The sequence below is a fragment of the Felis catus genome, chromosome A1, assembly GCF_018350175.1.
Source record: "Felis catus isolate Fca126 chromosome A1, F.catus_Fca126_mat1.0, whole genome shotgun sequence".
NCBI classification, from domain to species: Eukaryota; Metazoa; Chordata; class Mammalia; order Carnivora; family Felidae; genus Felis; species Felis catus.
Genome location: NC_058368.1, coordinates 129956992 through 129976164, shown reverse-complemented (window position 1 = coordinate 129976164; position 19173 = coordinate 129956992). Strand labels below are relative to the sequence as shown.

Sequence of the window (19173 nt, the reverse complement as noted above, 5' to 3'; positions counted from 1 at the left end):
GGGAGAAAAGGAGCATCCTTATCTCCAAAGACAAAGAGAACTGTGAGAAGAATCCAAACAAACAGGCCTTGCAAAATTTCCAGTTTGCTACACTTACTTCATACCCGGTGCCCTATCATTATCTTTCCACAACTTTCCACTCTGCATCAAATCTAGCATAAAAACACACAGGTTTAACAAATCCCTCGGGATCTTCATTTCCTTTTGAAGGCTTCTGTGTCATGAAAAACTTAAATTTGTATGCTTTTCTCCTGTTATCTTGTCTTTGTCAGTTTAATTTTCAAATGCAGCCACAGAGTATGAGACAATGGAGGAAAACTTTTTCCTCTCCTACAGTTTGGAAGAAGTCAGAGAAATGGTCCATCAAAAACAAAGAAAAATTTAGAGGAAAAATTACAAGGTAATAAGATCAGAACATTAATTTTTGTCCTCCATTCCAGAAATATCCAAAGCAGACAAAACTATTTATTCTTATTAGGTCTTAGAAATAAAATGCAAATTACACACTAAATAAAAGTGACAAAATAAAATACATTTTGTATTTCTCATATTGTACAAACTGAGGTAAACTTAAAGTGACTACAACCAACAATAACTCTAAACAATACATCATAGGTCTCAGGATGATATCCAGCAAAAATCTAATATCCAGAAAAACAAAGTTTAGCCTTTCTGTTCATAGGGGCTGCAGCTGTTAGAAACAAGTGATCACACCTACAGAAGAACACAGAAATCAAAACCTCACAAAAGGGTGATAGAGTAACAGAATTCAGAGACCTCCTCATCTTACTTGGTATTGAGCACATCACTAATTAATGGCAAAACTGGCCACTAAAGTTTTAGATTAGAACTCAACTTTCCCAGCTTCCCACTGCACTTATTGGAAGGTATATTCCCCCTGCTTTAATTAGTATTATTTCACAGCCAATTCATATTGTTAAGGTAATTTAAAATCTTCTCATTAGCTGTCAATCCTCTGGTGAAATCTTCATATCATCTCCAAGGGATAATAATCCTCCCCAATTTGAACTGCGACATTTGATTTTGCTCTAGAATAATACATCAAAATGGGTCCTCATATTCCTTTTCTGATTCCTAGTGATTTTCATTAGAACTATTGCTGAACAGGACACTCAGCCTCCTAAAAGGGCTTCCTCCTTTTTCCCCCAGGAAATTGACTCAGTGAATGATTTTTCCTCTCACACCTCTTGTAGAACCTTCATTAATACTGCCTTCAAATAACCTCCTACTTCAGGTATCAGTACAAATCTATTTTCTTTTCCATTTAGAAATTCCATTACAAGTACAAGAAGGCATAAATAAAAGAACAATTATTCTATTACTATCTTTTCAATATATAACCACCTATGTTATGTAGCTACTGATCTTACAGATCTTAAAAGTTCTGGTCTTATAGATCGTATAGATCTTAAAAGTTACTGCTTTGGTGACAGATTAAATGAGGATGCTGAGAGGTAATGTTATCAAAGACAATTTCCAAGTTTCTGACATGAGTAACTGGGTGTTCAGAAGTGTCCAATATTGAGCAGAGCACAGTGAACTGGTTACATTATCCCCATCAAATATATCCAATTCAGTAAATTACTGAAAGCCCACTAATGTGTCAAACATTGTGCTAGATTATAAGGGTACTAAAGATAAACAACATCTGGTCCCTGATCTGAAGGAGCTCAAAGGGGTCCTATAAGACAATGAATGTTCAGTTGACATACTCATTACAATAATACCATGCAGGCTATTCTATAAGCAAGTACCCTATGTCTGGTGTTAAGCAGAGGAAAAAAAAAAAAAAAACAGTAACAACAAAAACGTGTACACCATTATCATCACCATAGGCAGAATTGATTTACTGAGTATATACCACTTCCTAGGCATTGGTCTAAGTATTTTACATGTATTAGGTCACTTAACACACAAAACAATCCAACAGTTTAGCTCTATTTTATAGATTAGGATAGAAATGTGTTAAATACCTTGTTCAAGGTCACACAGTGAATCCAAAAGCCAGGATTCACATCCACCCAGTGTGGTCCCAGGGCCTGGACCTTAAGCCTTTCACTGTATGTTCTCACTCAACACATGGGGCTAACCTCCAAAAAGCCCAGGAGGTGAGATATGTAAAATGCAAGCATAGAAGCAGAGCAAGCGCTACACAACAATGAATGTATGATTCAGTAAAAACATTTCAAGAAGGCAGAAATCACCTGTAGGCAGAGAAAGTGGAAGGAGTTTCACAAATAAAAAAAAATGGAAGACAAATAAAAAATGTCAAAGGATGGCAAAGATTTCAGGTAAAGCAACCAAACTGGAGCCCTTTTACCACCTATAATTCTACCCTCTTTCTCTAGTTTCCCTTCAACCTATAGCCTCTACTCTAAACCTTTTTCCATGACTTGTAATAAATATGGGGGTTTAAGGGCTCAATCACCAGTGAGTGCTAACTGAAGTAGCACATGCTGCTGTCTGGCTGCACATTCAACGATTATTGTAAATGTCTGGCAAATACAAACTAAGGATCAACTCTATACAACCACTGCATAAAGATGGGCCAATGAAAGCTTCTTCCTGGGCTGAAAGCCTGCCAATTTCTGAAAGGTGAAATGGAGGCAACAGCAATGACGAATGAACAAGAAAAATGAAGAGTGTCAGCAGGCATCACATGGAAACAATATGAATGGGAGAAAGCCTCACAGTAAATGATGGACAGCTTCAGGAAAGCCTAAATTGCTACCTTCACACACTTGGTCAAAGTGACTGATAGTAATAAAATTAGTATTAGCAGTATTAATAGATAAGATTAGAGCAATGATTGAAAGACTAATATTTCACCACTTACCATTTAACACTCTATGCCTTCAACATTTTAATGGGCATGGTATATACAATGTCCAATTTAGCCTCCAAATAACCCAGAGCTGCTGGTTAGTACTACTGCCTCACAGGAGACATGAAAAAAATTAAGAACCAGAAAGCGAAAACGGGTCCGACGTCACATCAACAGGAGGTGGAGCAAACACCTAACCCAAATTTAGCTTTCCTCTCCATCACACCATGTCTTTTTCTCTCTGAAACTGCTGTATGGAGTGAAAGCAGTTCAAGGAAAGAATCTGCCAAAGTACGATGCTCCTCAAGCGACAGAGGTATACTGGCTGCACAAGAAACACCAGGAAGTACACAGGACTCGTGACTGTACTCCTTTTGTCCCCTTGCTGGAGCTAGCTGCTCTGGGACAATTATTTTCCTTTACGGCTTCAGCCACTTTGAGGGCGTGCACCCAATAGCTCATTCTCATTCATAAACTTCTCTTAATCTCATTCTAAAACAGTTTGAGATCCTGCACCTTTAGAGTCCTCTTATTTGACTATAGTTTGGTCTCCTGCGCGTGATGTTTAAAATAAGTTTACTGCTATACAATGGTTGCTGATCAGTTAAGAGTGCTGAGTGTGAGATGAGGGCCACCTTATGAAACCAGTTTGTCAGAAACCTTTAATTTGTAGACAGGGCACTGGTCCTAGATACAGAAGATATGGAGAGTGTAGTCCCATATTCACAAGCATTCAAGAGCTTTCCCTAGTAGTTAGGACAGGAGACAGAAGACACAAAGAGTCGTTCTAAGGTGCAAGGGTACACTGACCAGTATGCCCACCAGCACCCTCAAGGTGCAGTGGCACCTATCACCACTGCACAGCAGGGTGCTCCAGCACATTATCAGAATTTTAAAAATACTGCTGAATGTTTGTTTTATCAGTACCGCAGGCTTTATATCAGGAAAGGAAGGTGGGGGCATTTTAGTTCTGCTACGTTTTAAGAGTAAAGTGGATTTTTACTGGAAACAAAAACCAAAATGGACTATTTCCATTCAAATTCTAAGGTAAGGGGACAAAAACACTTCAAAATACTTTACAAAGGGTTGACATTTTGGGGGTAAGAAGGGAGGGACAAAGGGATTTCGAAGCACTGACAGAAAAACAAATTCACGTTCAGCTTTAAAAAAGAAGTTTTTAAAAGGATTATAACCCTTCAACAATAACAACAAAATCAGCAAGCCCAGGAATAAGTCATTTACCTCTTTTTTCCTCAAAACTGCTTTGTATACAGATAAAGGCAGTGAACCTGTGATTATGGCATCCATCGTTCATCTTCTTAAACCACCTTGTCTACATCCTCCAACTTCTGCTAGATTACAGCTAACAAAATTCAGTTTATGAATATTAATCAGCTCAAAAGTAGATATCTTATTCAATTTATGTCTGCAAAGAAGACCAGCCTATAAATTCACAGCAAGAGGGGCGCCTGGGTGGCGCAGTTGGTTAAGCGGCCGACTTCAGCCAGGTCACGATCTCGCGGTCCATGAGTTCGAGCCCCGCGTCAGGCTCTGGGCTGATGGCTCAGAGCCTGGAGCCTGTTTCCGATTCTGTGTCTCCCTCTCTCTCTGCCCCTCCCCCGTTCATGCTCTGTCTCTCTCTGTCCCAAAAATAAATAAAAACATTGGGAAAAAAAAAATTTAAAAAAAAAAATAAATTCACAGCAAGACCCAAAAAAATACATATGCACAGCCTAGTCGAATGACAAAATCATTAAAAGCTGAATCACAGAGGGGTTCTCCCAGATGAAATGAAATGATCATAACCAGTCATTACTACAAACTATACTGGATTGCATACAAAGGAAAACATTCATAAGCCAAAGATTATTTTTTGAAAAGCCAAGGGTATATATCCCATTTGTAAACCATATAGTCAAAGGGAAGACAGGGAGTAGAACCTCACCAGGCAAGGTCCTGAAATTCCCAAGTACTCTTACACATGTTTTATTTTCCTTATCTAACAATGAGAGAGAAGTAAAGAATCACCATTCAATACATCCTGTAACGATTGCTCATTTTATGTTCGACTCTGACAATATAAAATTTCTAAACAACTTTCCCAGGGACACCTTACTGCCCTTTGCAAAAACTTCTTTATATTGAGATAATACACACTACATTAGAAATCAGTTCAAGCAAATCTTGACGAAAAAATTAATAATAAGAGCAACCATCACTCGCACACACACACAAAATGAAAACCCTACACTTTAAGTTCCACAAGGGTAAGGACTGCATCTGTTTTGCTCCTCACGGTAATCTCACCATCTAGCATTGCAGAGATGTTCAGTTAAATTTCATGGAAAGGGAGGGAGAATGATCATTCAACTCTAAGGGGTAGAGTTATCACTAAGGGTGCTTTCAGCCACTCCCACTCTAAACTTAGTGGAATATGCACACCTGAAATACCACGACTTGATCATCTTATCAATTTCACACAAGAAGTAGAGGAAAAGTATGTTTCCCATCAGTCTTCTCAAATTGGCCTCTCTTATCTGGACTGTACAGTTTGATACAGAAACTTATACAGCTTTTCTGTCGCAACAGAGACAATGTAACTTTAATTGGTAACTTGACTTCCCATAATAGCTCAACCTACTATCAGGAACCCATTTATAAAATCAGACCTATACAATGTATAGGAATCTGGTGTTTTAATTACCTATCACTCAAAATAAATACATAAATAAGTAAAATTACCCATCACTCTAATCCAGCCCAATAGAATGAGCAATCCACTAGCAACTGAGATTTTGATTAATCAACTTTAGAAACAATCAATCTTGAAGACTCTCATCTTTTTGAAATTGACACAGATAATTAGTATAAACAAACATGTCCACTAATAGCTTTTCATTTCAAAATTAACTAGCATTACAATGAAAACAATTAACGATGCACAAAGATTTTCAGCATTTATTTAATGTTTGTTAAATGGCTTAGAATTTAATTATACTCTTTGTATATCATATACATATTTTAATTGTAGCACTACAGAACAGTATAAATTATCTTATTCATTATATAAACTGGTTTTCAGAGAGACTCACTTTTCCCAAGTGTTAGAATGAAACCTTAATTCCAAATCCCACAATCTCACACTACCTCTTTTCTGAATTTATAAAAACATATTTAATGCTCAAATGACTAATTTAAATGTTAAATATACATCCTTTTCAAAGTAAATACATCTAGATTCATTTTATACTCTTGGAAAGGGTATTGACAGGCAGATAACAAAATTTATATATACAATTAATTTAACACATTAAAATATTCCTAAGTAGTTCCATTCAAAGAACCCCTAATTTGCAACAACACAACAAATCTACAAATCTACAAACTTTCCTTTTTAAGTCTGCTAAATTAGGTGTGCTAATAGGGCAAAAGTGAAGAATGATCTATCTACCTCAAGTAGTACTTTATACACTGACCAAAAAGTATGCTACGCTTCCTACCAGGACTGACAAACTGAGAAATCAAATTGGCTCAATTTTTCAGGCACAAACATTCTTTGGAAGTTCAGAAAAATGTATTTAGTTGGGAGAAAAAATGGCCCATGACTGTAGTCTAAGTATTACATTCATTCTTCATTCATTCAATAAACTTACTGTGTACCCCCTAAGGTGTTAAGCGTGGTGTTAAGAACAAAAGTTGATTAATACTCAGTGTATTAATCATGGGTTATTTTCTGTATGCTGATGGTTTGACAGATGCGATCTTGATGACCCTGGAAAGAATGCCCCTCCCAGGGCTAGCCAATTCCTAGAGATAGTAAATGACTGCCTTCCGACATACATTCCATATGCAAACCATCTGATCCAGAGCCCATACTCCACTACTTCTTTCATCAGGCTCTTAAACTTAGAGCCACTATCCCCCTGCTCTAATCACCAAAGGGCCAGGTAACACACAAGTGGCAAAAGTGCCTACACCCTAGAGCCTACTGAAATTATTTAAACTAGCCCAGACTAAACTTCCCATCCTAAACCTCCTCGCCCTCGCTTTCCCATTCCTTCCCATGGAAACCACAAGAAAGGTTCATGCCCACAACTCCCTGTGCCTCCAGACCAACCTGGTGCTTCCCTGTGGCTCTGTGTGGTGTGGAGTGCATCCTCCCCTTGGGAACTGCTAAAGACAAACCATCTTTCAATGGTCATTTCCCCTGATCTGATGGCCTCGCCATATCTAAATAAAAATAAACCTGCACTTTACTTAAAGCACTCAGGACCTACTAACGATGCACTCATATTTAGTAATGTCTCCTGAACCAATAAATGACTGAATAAGCAAAGCATGAATGCTGGCAACAAACAGGCAAGCAAGGGTAAGGACTGCATCTAGGACTAGATCGCAATTTAAAGACCTGAATCCTAGCATTTTCAGCATGTGACAAGTTGGGCAGGAGTGAAATGGATTTTTAAAAAATCCCCACATGACTATTAGTAGCTTATCTTTAACAGTATTGTTTAGCAATACTGTTAGATGGAAACTATTAACTGCATGATACATTGCAGAGAAGAAAAGTGAACGGTATCTTGCAGGCCTGTCTTTCTAGGATGTATGTTCTACTCTCCACCCAGCTCTGTCCCTAATACCCTCACCGCCCTTGCTCTAAGGCCTTGAGCTGGGGGGATGACAGAATCAAGACTGCAAAAGAATACAGGCTTCCTTATGGGAGTGATGAAAATGTTCTAAAACCAACTATGGTGATGGTTGCAAGACTCCGTGAAAAATTCTAAAAATGACCGAGTTGTACCCTTTATGTGGGTGAATTGTATGGTCTATGGATTACGTGTCAATAAAGTTGTTACAACCCCCCCCCCCCCCACACACACACACATTTCTAAGACATTTTTCTTGGGAAAGACAAAAAATTGAGAACTGATTTTCACTACAGAAAAGCTACTGAGATCTTAGGCCAACGATTTGCAAATAAAAGAAAATACTATAAAATATTAAAAAAATATATGACCTGGAAGTAAAAAAGAAAAACACATCCTATTTTAAGGGATGAAAATAAAATTCTATAAAGTTAAATACTCATTTAGAAATGGTCAGTTTAAGCCAAGTATAACTCAGGTGAAGCAACATGTCTACAACTTAGAAACTGTAAACTGCCTTTAATTTAAATATGTTTAAACTATACCAAAATAGTACTCTTTGGAAACTGTTACCTTGATTCAACTAGTCTAATGTTTTAAAAGTCGTAAAATGACTTATCTTAGAAACCATATTAAAGTTTTCTTAAATAATAATTAATGTTCAAGTGTAGATATTATATATACTATTTTTTTTTAATTTTTTTTTTCAACGTTTATTTATTTTTGGGACAGAGAGAGACAGAGCATGAAGGGGGGAGGGGCAGAGAGAGAGGGAGACACAGAATCGGAAACAGGCTCCAGGCTCTGAGCCATCAGCCCAGAGCCTGACACGGGGCTCGAACTCACGGACCGCGAGATCGTGACCTGGCTGAAGTCGGACGCTTAACCGACTGCGCCACCCAGGCGCCCCTACTATTTTTGAGATAAACGAGAATTATGGAGAGGTACCAAGTATCAAATCCAAGCAGGTTTAGTAAATCTGATACTCAGAGGAGTATATTATAAAGGCAATTTCTCCCAGAAAGCAAGCTATCATACTTAAAAACAGCAGCTTTGCCAATCTCTTTAATTATTCAACTAGCTTATGTTAAATATTCCCCATTGGTGACTTCCTTAAATCTAAAAATAAAAGTCAAAATTCTTGCAATACTTGCTCTCAAAGAACACTTATATCTGAAATGCTTAGAATCGCATTATAAAAATGTGTCTTTGAAGGTGGAAGATGAATTGCTATTTTAGAGAAGACAGTCAAAGTGAAGTTTGATTATTCTCATCTCCAAGTAGTAGTTTTGTTTAATCTATGACTTTGGAAGAATTTTTTTTGGAAAATATTAAAGGAGATATATGTAAATAATGTTATGGTCATATAAAAATGAAATGAAGAAAATACTGCTTCCTCTACATATAAATATGACCCTAAGAAAGGCAGGATATTCAAACCTGGAATTATTCCAGCTAAAGAAAGGAAGAGGGAAACAAAAATGACTCAAGACAACTGCACTGCATAAGTTTAAAAAAAAAAAAAAAAAAGATTGCACTATGTTAAGAAGGTGATCAAGACAATAGAACAAGAATGTACACAGCAGATATCCTTAAGCTGGGGATAAGGCAGAGTACTATAAAACATCATCAAGCAGAAAGTAACATTCCTTAGAACATATGTCACTGATAGACATTTTAAAAATGAATTAATGAACAGGAATACAGACACTCAATAGACCTGAAAATGTACTTAATTAGAAATGAGTGCACGTACACACAGAGACTTAGGCTTCTTGAACTCTTTCCTGCAGTAAATGGATGAATAGGTGAGAAAAGAAGAGAGAAAGCAAGGAAAGAAATAAGAACAGCTAACCTCATCTATCCAAATAGTCTGACCTTACATATATAAACTCATTTAATCTTTACAATACTCTCACTAGGAACGTATCTGCATTTTAAAAACAAGGAAATGGGGGCGCCTGGGTGGCGCAGTCGGTTAAGCGTCCGACTTCAGCCAGGTCACGATCTCGCGGTCCGTGAGTTCGAGCCCCGCATCGGGCTCTGGGCTGACAGTTCAGAGCCTGGAGCCTGTTTCCGATTCTGTGTGTCCCTCTCTCTGCCCCTCCCCCGTTCATGATCTGTCTCTCTCTGTCCCAAAAATAAATAAACGTTGAAAAAAAAATTTAAAAACAAGGAAATGTAGGCACAGGTAAGTCAAGTAAGATGGTCACGGTCATCAGCAAGTCACTACTAGCAATGAGATTTCAATGTAGTTCCGAAGTCTATAGTTTTTACCAAATTTCACTAGATTAGGGTAAAGGAGAGTTTAACAGTTTCCCAAATGGTCATTCTTGAAAGCAGTGATTCTAAACTGGAGGTTAGAGGTTCACTGGTATCTTTCTGCATTTAACGTGTGTTATCTCTAATTTACCCTCAAGAATTTCAGTACTTGGTTAGAGACAACTCTAACATGCTTTATTAACCTTAATATTTTTTCCATTCATTAATTTATTCAACAAATGTTTACAGTGTTGGCTACTGTCCAAGACGAGGTTCTTTAACACTTCCATGTTAAAGGCCTAAATACTCTCAAGTCACTGTTTCTCCTGTAAGAAAGGAAAACAGAAGTAGAAACACAGGTAGCTGGAATTTGGTCTTCAGAAATCAGTAAGATACCACTCAATTTCAGAGTGAGGAAATATGTTGGTCTTGTGCACGTCCACCTAAGAAAGAGCACTACCCTGTATTTAAAGGAACAAGTCCTGGCATCCAGTGGGGCCAGCTCAAAATATGCCTTATGTTATGCCACATGCCACACACAAGGAAAGTTAGTTTACATCTTCAAGTTATTTCTTTGCTCTATAAAAGGAAAATATTCATGCCTATACCTCAGGACTGTATTAAAAATTGAATGAGATGTAAATGTTAAACATGTGGCAATATATAAAGACATACAGCATTACAGTATGTGTTCAATAATTATCTATTGCTATGGTGTTAGGACAAAACAACTACCTGTGGGCTTATTTCAAACTACCATATCAGAAATAAACAACACCTGCTAAGTGGATTTATTTCAGTTATTTATAGGATTTAGTTTATCCTAACTTATCATTAGGATACAAGTGTTCTTAAAGTTCCCTAAGACATAATGATCTAGTTTATTATTCTCACACAAAATCAATTTTAAGGCCTGCTTTATACCTTTAAAATTAAAAGTATAAAAAAAACAGGGGTGCCTGGGCATTTCAGTCAGTTAAGGGTCCAACTCTTGATTTCAGCCCAGGTCATAATCTTCCAGTTTGTGACTTTGAGCCCCGCACTGGGCGCTGCGCTGACAGTGTGGAGCCTGCTTGGGATTCTCTCTCTCCCTCTCTCCCTCTTTCTCTGTCCCTCCCCTGCTGTGCTCTCTCTCCCTCTCTAAATAAAAAAAATTTCAAATAAATAAGTAAAGAGAGAGAGAGAGAGAGAGAGAGAGAGAGAGAGAGAGAGAGAGAGAGAGAGAAAAGGGAAGAACGAAAGAAAGAAAGAAAGAGGTAATGCCAAACTCCACAATGACAAGGGGTAAAAACAAAAAAACTGATAGTGTTGTTTAACGTCCAAATCAAAGGATTTTAAATTTGCTTTATGGAAATGAAAGTTTTAACAAAGTGTGTAAACTATAACAAAATGACTTTAGCTATGCAAAGAGAAAAAAGAAATCGCAAGCTTCTTTAGAGATAATGCACAATAAGTAACAACAAATTATGTAACATTCTTTTGAATTACCAGGAGGATACTTTATAAAGTGCTACTGACATAATTTTACACGTTGACCTTATACAAAAAAGAGGACCTAAAATAAGTAATAAAATCTGATTTTAAAAAAATGAAAATTCAGACAAAAGTGACATAAATTATGAAATGAACATGACCAAGTTAAAGTGAAGTGCCCACCGCTCCCATTCACATCTTTTTTAGATCTAGACCAACACTTGTCCCATCACGGTCTACTAACAAAATTAGCACACATATATATATAATACAACACTGCCCAGCAACATGCAGCAATACCAACGGCCAAAGATAGTGCTAATATTTTGATGCTTTAAAGAAACAAAAGTATTAAAAAGCATTTCCTCACCTATTATCAGATGGCAGAAGAGAAAGCAAAGCCAAAGCTGAAAGTTTTCTTCTTTCAGGCTGTGTAATGTTGTCCATTCGATCAACCCACATTTCAATCATATTTCCCAAAAGCTGATCCATCTGAAAAAAAGAGCAGGAGGCATCTTAAAATAGATGAAATGCTATTTACTTGCGGAGCACTACTGTTAAAGGCTAAGACCTCACAAGGTGTGGTTAAAGTTCAATTCCAGCAAATGACAGAACTGAAATACAAGAATTTGGGGCAAGCCTGGAGCTGGAAAGGAATAATTTGAGCAAACCGGAAAATGACTCTCATTAATCTTGAGAGCCAACTTATTCCGAGATCTAAATAGATTTAGATTTTAGTAATTTCATTTAATAAATCACCAATCCAATACACTCCTGGTACACTAAAAAAGTACACTCATTTTTCAAAATTGTCAACTTGTACTTAGGTTATAGTTATTCACTTGGGTGATTAGATGTTTAAATATTTAAAGCGTAATTTGCTGGACTGATTTGTTGCTACTTTTGGAGGAAAGGATAGGTTGTAACCTCAACCTGCAGTATTTCAAAGAAAAATAAATCAGTTTCCAGGACATTTATATGCTACATTAAAAATAATCAACATAATACAGAATTGCTAAGTGTGCTGGTTAATTGTACCTTTCAACTCCGCCAGGCTAAGGTGTCCAATTGTCTGGTCAAATACTAGTCTAGATGTTACTGTCAAAGCAGTTTATAGATATGATTAACATGTACCAAGAGTTGACTTTAAAAATTTTTTTTTTCAACGTTTATTTATTTTTGAGACAGAGAGAGACAGAGCATGAACAGGGGAGGGGCAGAGAGAGAGGGAGACACAGAATCAGAAACAGGCTCCAGGCTCTGAGCCATCAGCCGAGAGCCCGACGCGGGGCTCGAACTCACGGACCGCGAGATCGTGACCTGGCTGAAGTCGGACGCTTAACCGACTGCGCCACCCAGGCGCCCCAAGAGTTGACTTTAAAGAAAAGAGAGATTACCCTAGATAATGTGGATTGGGCCTCATTCAATCAGGGGAATTTCCCCTTAAGAGCAAAACTTAAGGTTTCCCAGAAAAGAAGAAATCCTGCCTCAAGACTATAACCCAGAAATCCTATTTCAATTTTCAGCCTTTCCTAAAAAATTAGGACTCGCCAGTGCCTACAATCAAGTGAGCCAATTCCTTAGAATCACTCCCTCCCTGCCTCCTCCCCCTCCATTCTCTCATATTCTCTCTCATCCTTGTGTGTGTGATGTGTATACATGGACACACATCTCTCTCCACACAAAAGATTCTCTTTTTTCTGGAGAATGTTGACTCAAAGTGTTAGAACCTATCAAGGAAAACACAACCAACTGTACTGATCATAGTGACTGAAAGTCAATCTCAGGGTTTGCTTATAAACACGTGTCCACTTATAGTACTTTTGAAAAAATGCAATTACTATCAACATCTCTACTTCATGGATTTGGGGAATACAAAATCAACCTTAAGTTCCCACACTGTTCTTCTTATATGCCTCTACATGTTTTCCTAGAAATACTTCAACTTTGTACAAGTAATAAACAGTCAAGGAAACACATGTTCAAGACAATTACTTATATTTGAGTTCTGCTAACTGTGTGCTGCATCCTAGGATGCAATGAAGTCACAAAAGGCTTATAATTATTCAGAGACACAGAGAAATATCTGTCAGATACCACAAGAATTCTTCTTTATGATGATTTTCTATCTTTGGGAAGTACTACTCAGAAATCCAGGTAAAACAAAACGAAGTTGCAGGTGTCCAATCTGACTCCAAAGTTTGAGAATCTGAGTGGTGCCCAATAAGCATACATATTCCATTAGTAAGTAATTGTGGCAATTTAAGAATGAAATAAATATATTTTTCTTTCTTTAGACTTATATATTGTTTTTCAGTTAACTACTAAATTATTAGGACTAAAGTACATATTAAGCTGCATGGAGCCAACCAGTTAATAAAAGAAACCATGAGATATTTTTATTTCTTCTGGCTTATGAGCACGTGAAAATATTATAGACACGCTAAGGGCGCCATGAACCATGACAATTTGGTAACTTCTGATATATATCACTTGTCTTCAAGTCACATTTAATTTGGAAACAAATGGTAGAGAGGCTCTCTAGACTTCCTACAATTAATACCTAGTAAGCAAGATTTAAAAAATAAACCATAACCATTGTAAAAGCAGATATCAAGTTAACATTGAAATGTAATGTATACAACTAAAACTACAATAAAGTATCTGGTTGGAATAAGGATGCAATCAGCAAAGACAGATGTCTCCATAGTCTATACATTTATTTCCTTGATTACAAAAATAATAACAGCACAAAACAGTGAATGTGTGGGGACTTAAATAAACAATTCGAACACAGGAGCTCAGCAAGCTTTTTCTGTAAAGGGACAGTTAGTAAATATTTAAGGCTTTGTGGGCCTTATTGTCTCAGTCATAAATATTCAACTCTCAACATTAGTCATAAACAATATGTAAAGAAATGCACATGGATGTATTCCTGTACAAAATTTTGGAAAACTTTCATGTGTCAGTAAACACTACTATTCTTTTCTCAACCATTAAGAAATATAAAGCCCATTCTTTTTCTTTGTTTATTTGTTTATTTTCAGAGAGAAAGAGAGACAGTGTAAGCAGGAGAAAGACAGAAAGGCAGAAAGAATCCCAAGCAGGCTCTGAGCTGTCAGCACAGAGCCTGACATGTGGCTCAATCCCACGAACTGTGAGATCATGACCTGAATCGAATCCAAGAGTTGGATGCTTAACCAACTAAGCCACCCAGTTCATAGACATCCCTATAAAAACCATCCTTAACTCATAGACTTTACAATAACAAGCAGCAGACTGAATCTGGGCCATAGGCCATACATAGTCTGCTGACCCTGTGAACACATGAATAGAGCCAAAACAAGGATGAAGCAAAAAAAAAGTGTGTGAGGTCAAAATTTAAGGAGGTGCTCACTCTCAGCACCTCACTTGCCTCACCCAAACCCGGCCCTGATGATAAATGCATAGTTCCCAATACTATAGGAATACCTAAGAAAGACCCAACTAAAGCTTAGGAGACTAAGGCAAAGTTACCTAGAGGAGCTTAGTTGTTTTTTTTTTTTTTTTAAGTTTATTTATTTTGAGATAGAGAGTGTGAGCTGGGGAAGGGGGGGGGGAGAGAGAGAGAGAGAGAGAGAAAGAGAGAGAGAGAGAGAGAGAGAGAGAGAGAGAGAGAGAGAGAGAGAGAGAGAAAATCCCAAGCAGGTTCCACAATGTTAACACAGACCTCAGCGTGGAGCTCAAATCCATGAACAGTGAGATCAGAATCTAAGCTCAAACCAAGAGGTGAATGCTTAACCAAATGAACCACCCAGGAACCCCTAGAAGATTTTAGTTTTAAGGCAGAAGGAAACAAGATGAAGAATCAAGCTTAAGGAAGGTGAGAGACTGGGACGGGGTGTTTGAGGGAGAGGGAATGAAGAGCCTGTAGGCAAGTACTCTGGAGCAAGAGGAAGGTAAGTGCTCTCAAGAAAGCGACAAGTGATCGGCGCAGTGAATAACTGATCATGAAGTTCCAAAATGAGGCTAAGGGATGAGGCTAAAGGAGTCAAGAACTAGATTATGGTAAGCTTTTGTAGGCAAACCTATCCTGGCAGCATATGGACATTTTGTTTTCATAATGCAGTATTATCAATTAGTACTGAACGTAGGCATTTGTTGGACTCCCCCCTCCCCTAAATCCCACAATGAAAGTAAAGAAATATAAAAAGCAAAGGATTAATCCCATAGAGTCCAAGAGGAGAAACTACACTGGGTAAAGACAGCAACAGTGTTTTGAGGATGGCCGGTGCATGAAACAATCTTAAGTGACTGGGCAGAACAGCAAAGCCTGAAACCAAGCTGCCCGCCAAAGAAGTAACAATAATGTAAGCAGATGTGGTCCTCAGAATCCTGCAATCATCATGCCTCAAAGAAGGCAGAGGTGACGCACAGAGCTCAAAACAGGAAAACTGGCTGAGAATCTGTATAAGAAACAATCAGAACCTTGTAGATCCCCTTTCCCACTCCTGAAATAATTCAGACACAAAATCTGAACTATTAAAATCAGAGAAGCTCCAACTCAAGAAACCAAGAACAGAGGAAGGCAAGGTGAGGTATAAATTAAAGTCAGAGAATTTAAATGAAAATCTAGATGCTGAATGGTGAAACATTCTCACCTGCAAAGCCCTTCCCCCACCATGACTTCCACAACAGTTGTTCATACTAAAAGAGAGGCTATGCCTCAGGAGGAAAAAAAACAAAAAACAAAAAAAACCCACCTACAAATACTGTGACTTTCTAGTAAATTTCCCTAGACCACGCAATATCCCCAAAGTTCTAAGCTCTAAATTAGGTGATTAGTCTAAAAAGTTTTCATCATTCATTCAATATAAACAAGTAACCCTGAGAGACTTCGCACAACAAATGCTTAGAAGAAAAAGTACTCTAATGGTGGCTTCTGCAATAAACCCAGCTCCTTTCCCAAAGATACGAAATCATTCTTAGTTTAACTTGGCCTACTCTACTATCTCATACTGTTCTCAAGTGTTGAGAAGAGACAACCTATCTCCAAAACCCTTGCTTGCTTCAAAGCTATCTAGATTTACTGGAATTCATTTGCCTAGCCCTAATTAATTCCTGCATGTATTTTTGATGTTCTTCAAAACTGTGCTTAGAGTCAAAAGCAGCCATCTGAACTGGAATACTATTTTATTCACTTCCATTCCCTTCGTCTCTACGCTCAAACATGATGGCTTGACATGTTTTCGTTGAATTCTTTGAGGAAAAACAAATGTCCTCTTCGTCATGAAAAATGAAAAGAGAAAAGATAACAAGTGTTCCATAAAAGGCTTACGCTCTAAATACCAGGAATGAAAGAAGTCTGAACCAATAATAACAGCTCTTTCCTCAATCTTTCACACTGTCAACGGGCTCCAACAGTCCCAGCAATAGCCACTGTTTGTGATTTCTCTTTAATATGAAATTTAACACCGTGGAGGTGGCCTTTTCTTCTCATCTATTTTTTTTAAATGATGATTATTTAAGATAACATGGAAACATAGATAGGAAATTACAGAAAATTTTCTGTATGACTTTTTAATGCACCACGTTAAAAACAAAACAAAACAAAACAAAAAAAAACACAGTAAAAAAGCTTCCCCACGTTGGATTTGACAATGATTTCTCGAATATGGCAGAAAGGCATAGGCAATAAAGGAAAAGAAAGGCAAACTGGACTTCTTGAAAACTAAAAAATTTTGTGTAGCAAAAGTATCAGCAAAGTAACAAGGCAACCCACAGAACAGGATAAAATATTTGCAAATCATTTATCTGGAATTAATTAATATCTAGAATACATAATATCTAGGAATTAATATCTAGAACATATAAATAATTCCTCAAACTCAACAACAAAACACAATCTGATTGAAGGGCAAAGAACTTGACTAGACATTTCTTCAAAGAAGAAAAACACAAATGGGCAATGAGCATATGCAGAGACAGTCTACATCACTATTCATCAGTCTACATCACTATTCATTCACAAACACACGGAGATACCACCTCACACACATTAAGGTGAACACTCTCAAAACAACAACAACAACAACAAAACAGAAACAACAAGTGTTGGCAAACACTGGAACCCTTGTGCACGGTGGGCAGGAATTTGAAATGGCACAGCTGCTGGGGAAAAGAGTATGGCGGTTCCTCACAAAATTAAAAATAGAATTACCATATGACCCGGGGATTCCACTTCAGGATACCAATCCAAAAGAAGTGAAAACAGTGACTTCGAGAGGTAAGTGTAAAGCCATGTTCATAGTAGCTTTATTCACAGTAGCTAAATTGTGGAAGTAACCCAAGCATGAACAGATAAGCAAAATGTGGCATATACATACATTGGAATATCTTTCAGCCTTAAAAAGAAAGTGAAATCTGACCTGTGTTACAACAAGGAAATTATGTCAGTAATGTAAGTTAGTCACAAAAAGGCAAATACTTTATGATTCCATTTACATGAGGTACTTAAGAGTAGTCAAAATCACAGGCATAGAAAGTGTAATGGTGGTTGCCAGCAGCTAGGAGAGTTATGGTTTAACAGGTGTAGAGGTTCAAGTTTTATAAGACTGGAAGAGTTATAAAGATGGATGGTGCTGATGACTGTACAACATTATGAATATATTTAATACCACTGAACGATACACTTAAAAATCACTGAAGGTAAATTTTATATGTGTTTTATCACACACAAAAAAGGAAAAAAACGTAACATAGTAGACAGCTCTCTTCTCACAGCACAATGAACACATCTCTAACATAGTGCTCATACGATTACTGTGAAATTACCCATTTAAGTATTCTCTCCCTTAAGATTACTCTAAGCTTGTCAAAACAAATGTCTCCAGTGTGTAGTGTACAAGTGTCTGATCCAGGATGGATAGGAGGCAGTGTAGAGTGTTCACTGAGAGATGAGGCTCCAAAGATAGGTTAGCTGGAATATACACAGAAACTCCATCACTTACTAGCTGTGTAAAATTAGGCAAGCTCGTAAATTTATGGAAGCCTCGGATTTCTTATATGAGAGATGGAAATAAAAATACTATTATTTCAATAGGTTGTTGTAAGGATTTAATATAATACATGACACTTATATTGTTGTTAAATATACTGTTATTTTAAAAATCACTCAACAAATTTTGCTAAACTGAACTAAATAAACTCCTTTAACTGTTTTAATATTATCCCATCACAGCTAAATTTAATGAAGGTAATGAAAAATCTTACATATCTATTCATCTAAACAAAGACTAGGAGTTCTAACGATATTTAGATATTATCTAGTGATAATATCTAAATGAAATTCTAGAAAAGCCATATACACTCTCAAATCTGCACTTCCTTGATCTAGATTTCCTTTAAGTGGAAATAACACATCTGTTATTCTTTGTTTTATTTCACAGAGATTTTACAAACTGCCTCCATTCTAAAGACATCGTTCAAGTACTTTTCCACCTTCTGGATCTTACAAATGTGAAAAGATTAAGGACCTAAAACACAAAAACCATATTTTAACATAATGTATACAGTCTCAAGTAACCAACTCACTTAAGAACCTTATTCCATACTTGCCCTGGTGGCTGGTTTCAGTTACAGTATTTTTTTAGTAAGCTTTTGCTGATAACCTTATTTCCCACAATAATTACGAAGGAAACTCACTGCACGACATTGCAAGACAGCAAATAATTTTATGTCAAGTATTTCTGCTTCAAGTATGAATAAATAAAAACTGCAACCATAAACAAACCAAAATTCCATCCTATGGCTAAGCAGAATACAAGTGCCTATTATGAAGAGAACAAGGGTAAATTTCAGTTGCCATTCACAGATTCCTTTTTCTTTCTTCAAAATTACAGGTATAATGTAAGTTATTAAGAATTTTAAATATAAAATTTTAAATACTACAAGACTTTTATAGAATTA

At 37.1% G+C, this 19173-nt stretch overlaps 1 protein-coding gene across 10 annotated transcripts in view; it reads right to left on the bottom strand.

The window, feature by feature from the left end:
* The window catches only part of IPO11 (importin 11), a 212120-nt gene that overhangs the window by 59750 nt on the left and 133197 nt on the right, over window positions 1-19173 (bottom strand). For all 10 annotated transcript variants that reach the window (XM_045061184.1, XM_023256975.2, XM_045061173.1 and 7 more), the window contains exon 27: window positions 11597-11718. In XM_045061184.1, coding sequence (XP_044917119.1) covers window positions 11597-11718 — 122 coding nt within the window. The remainder of the gene's footprint in view (window positions 1-11596; window positions 11719-19173) is intronic.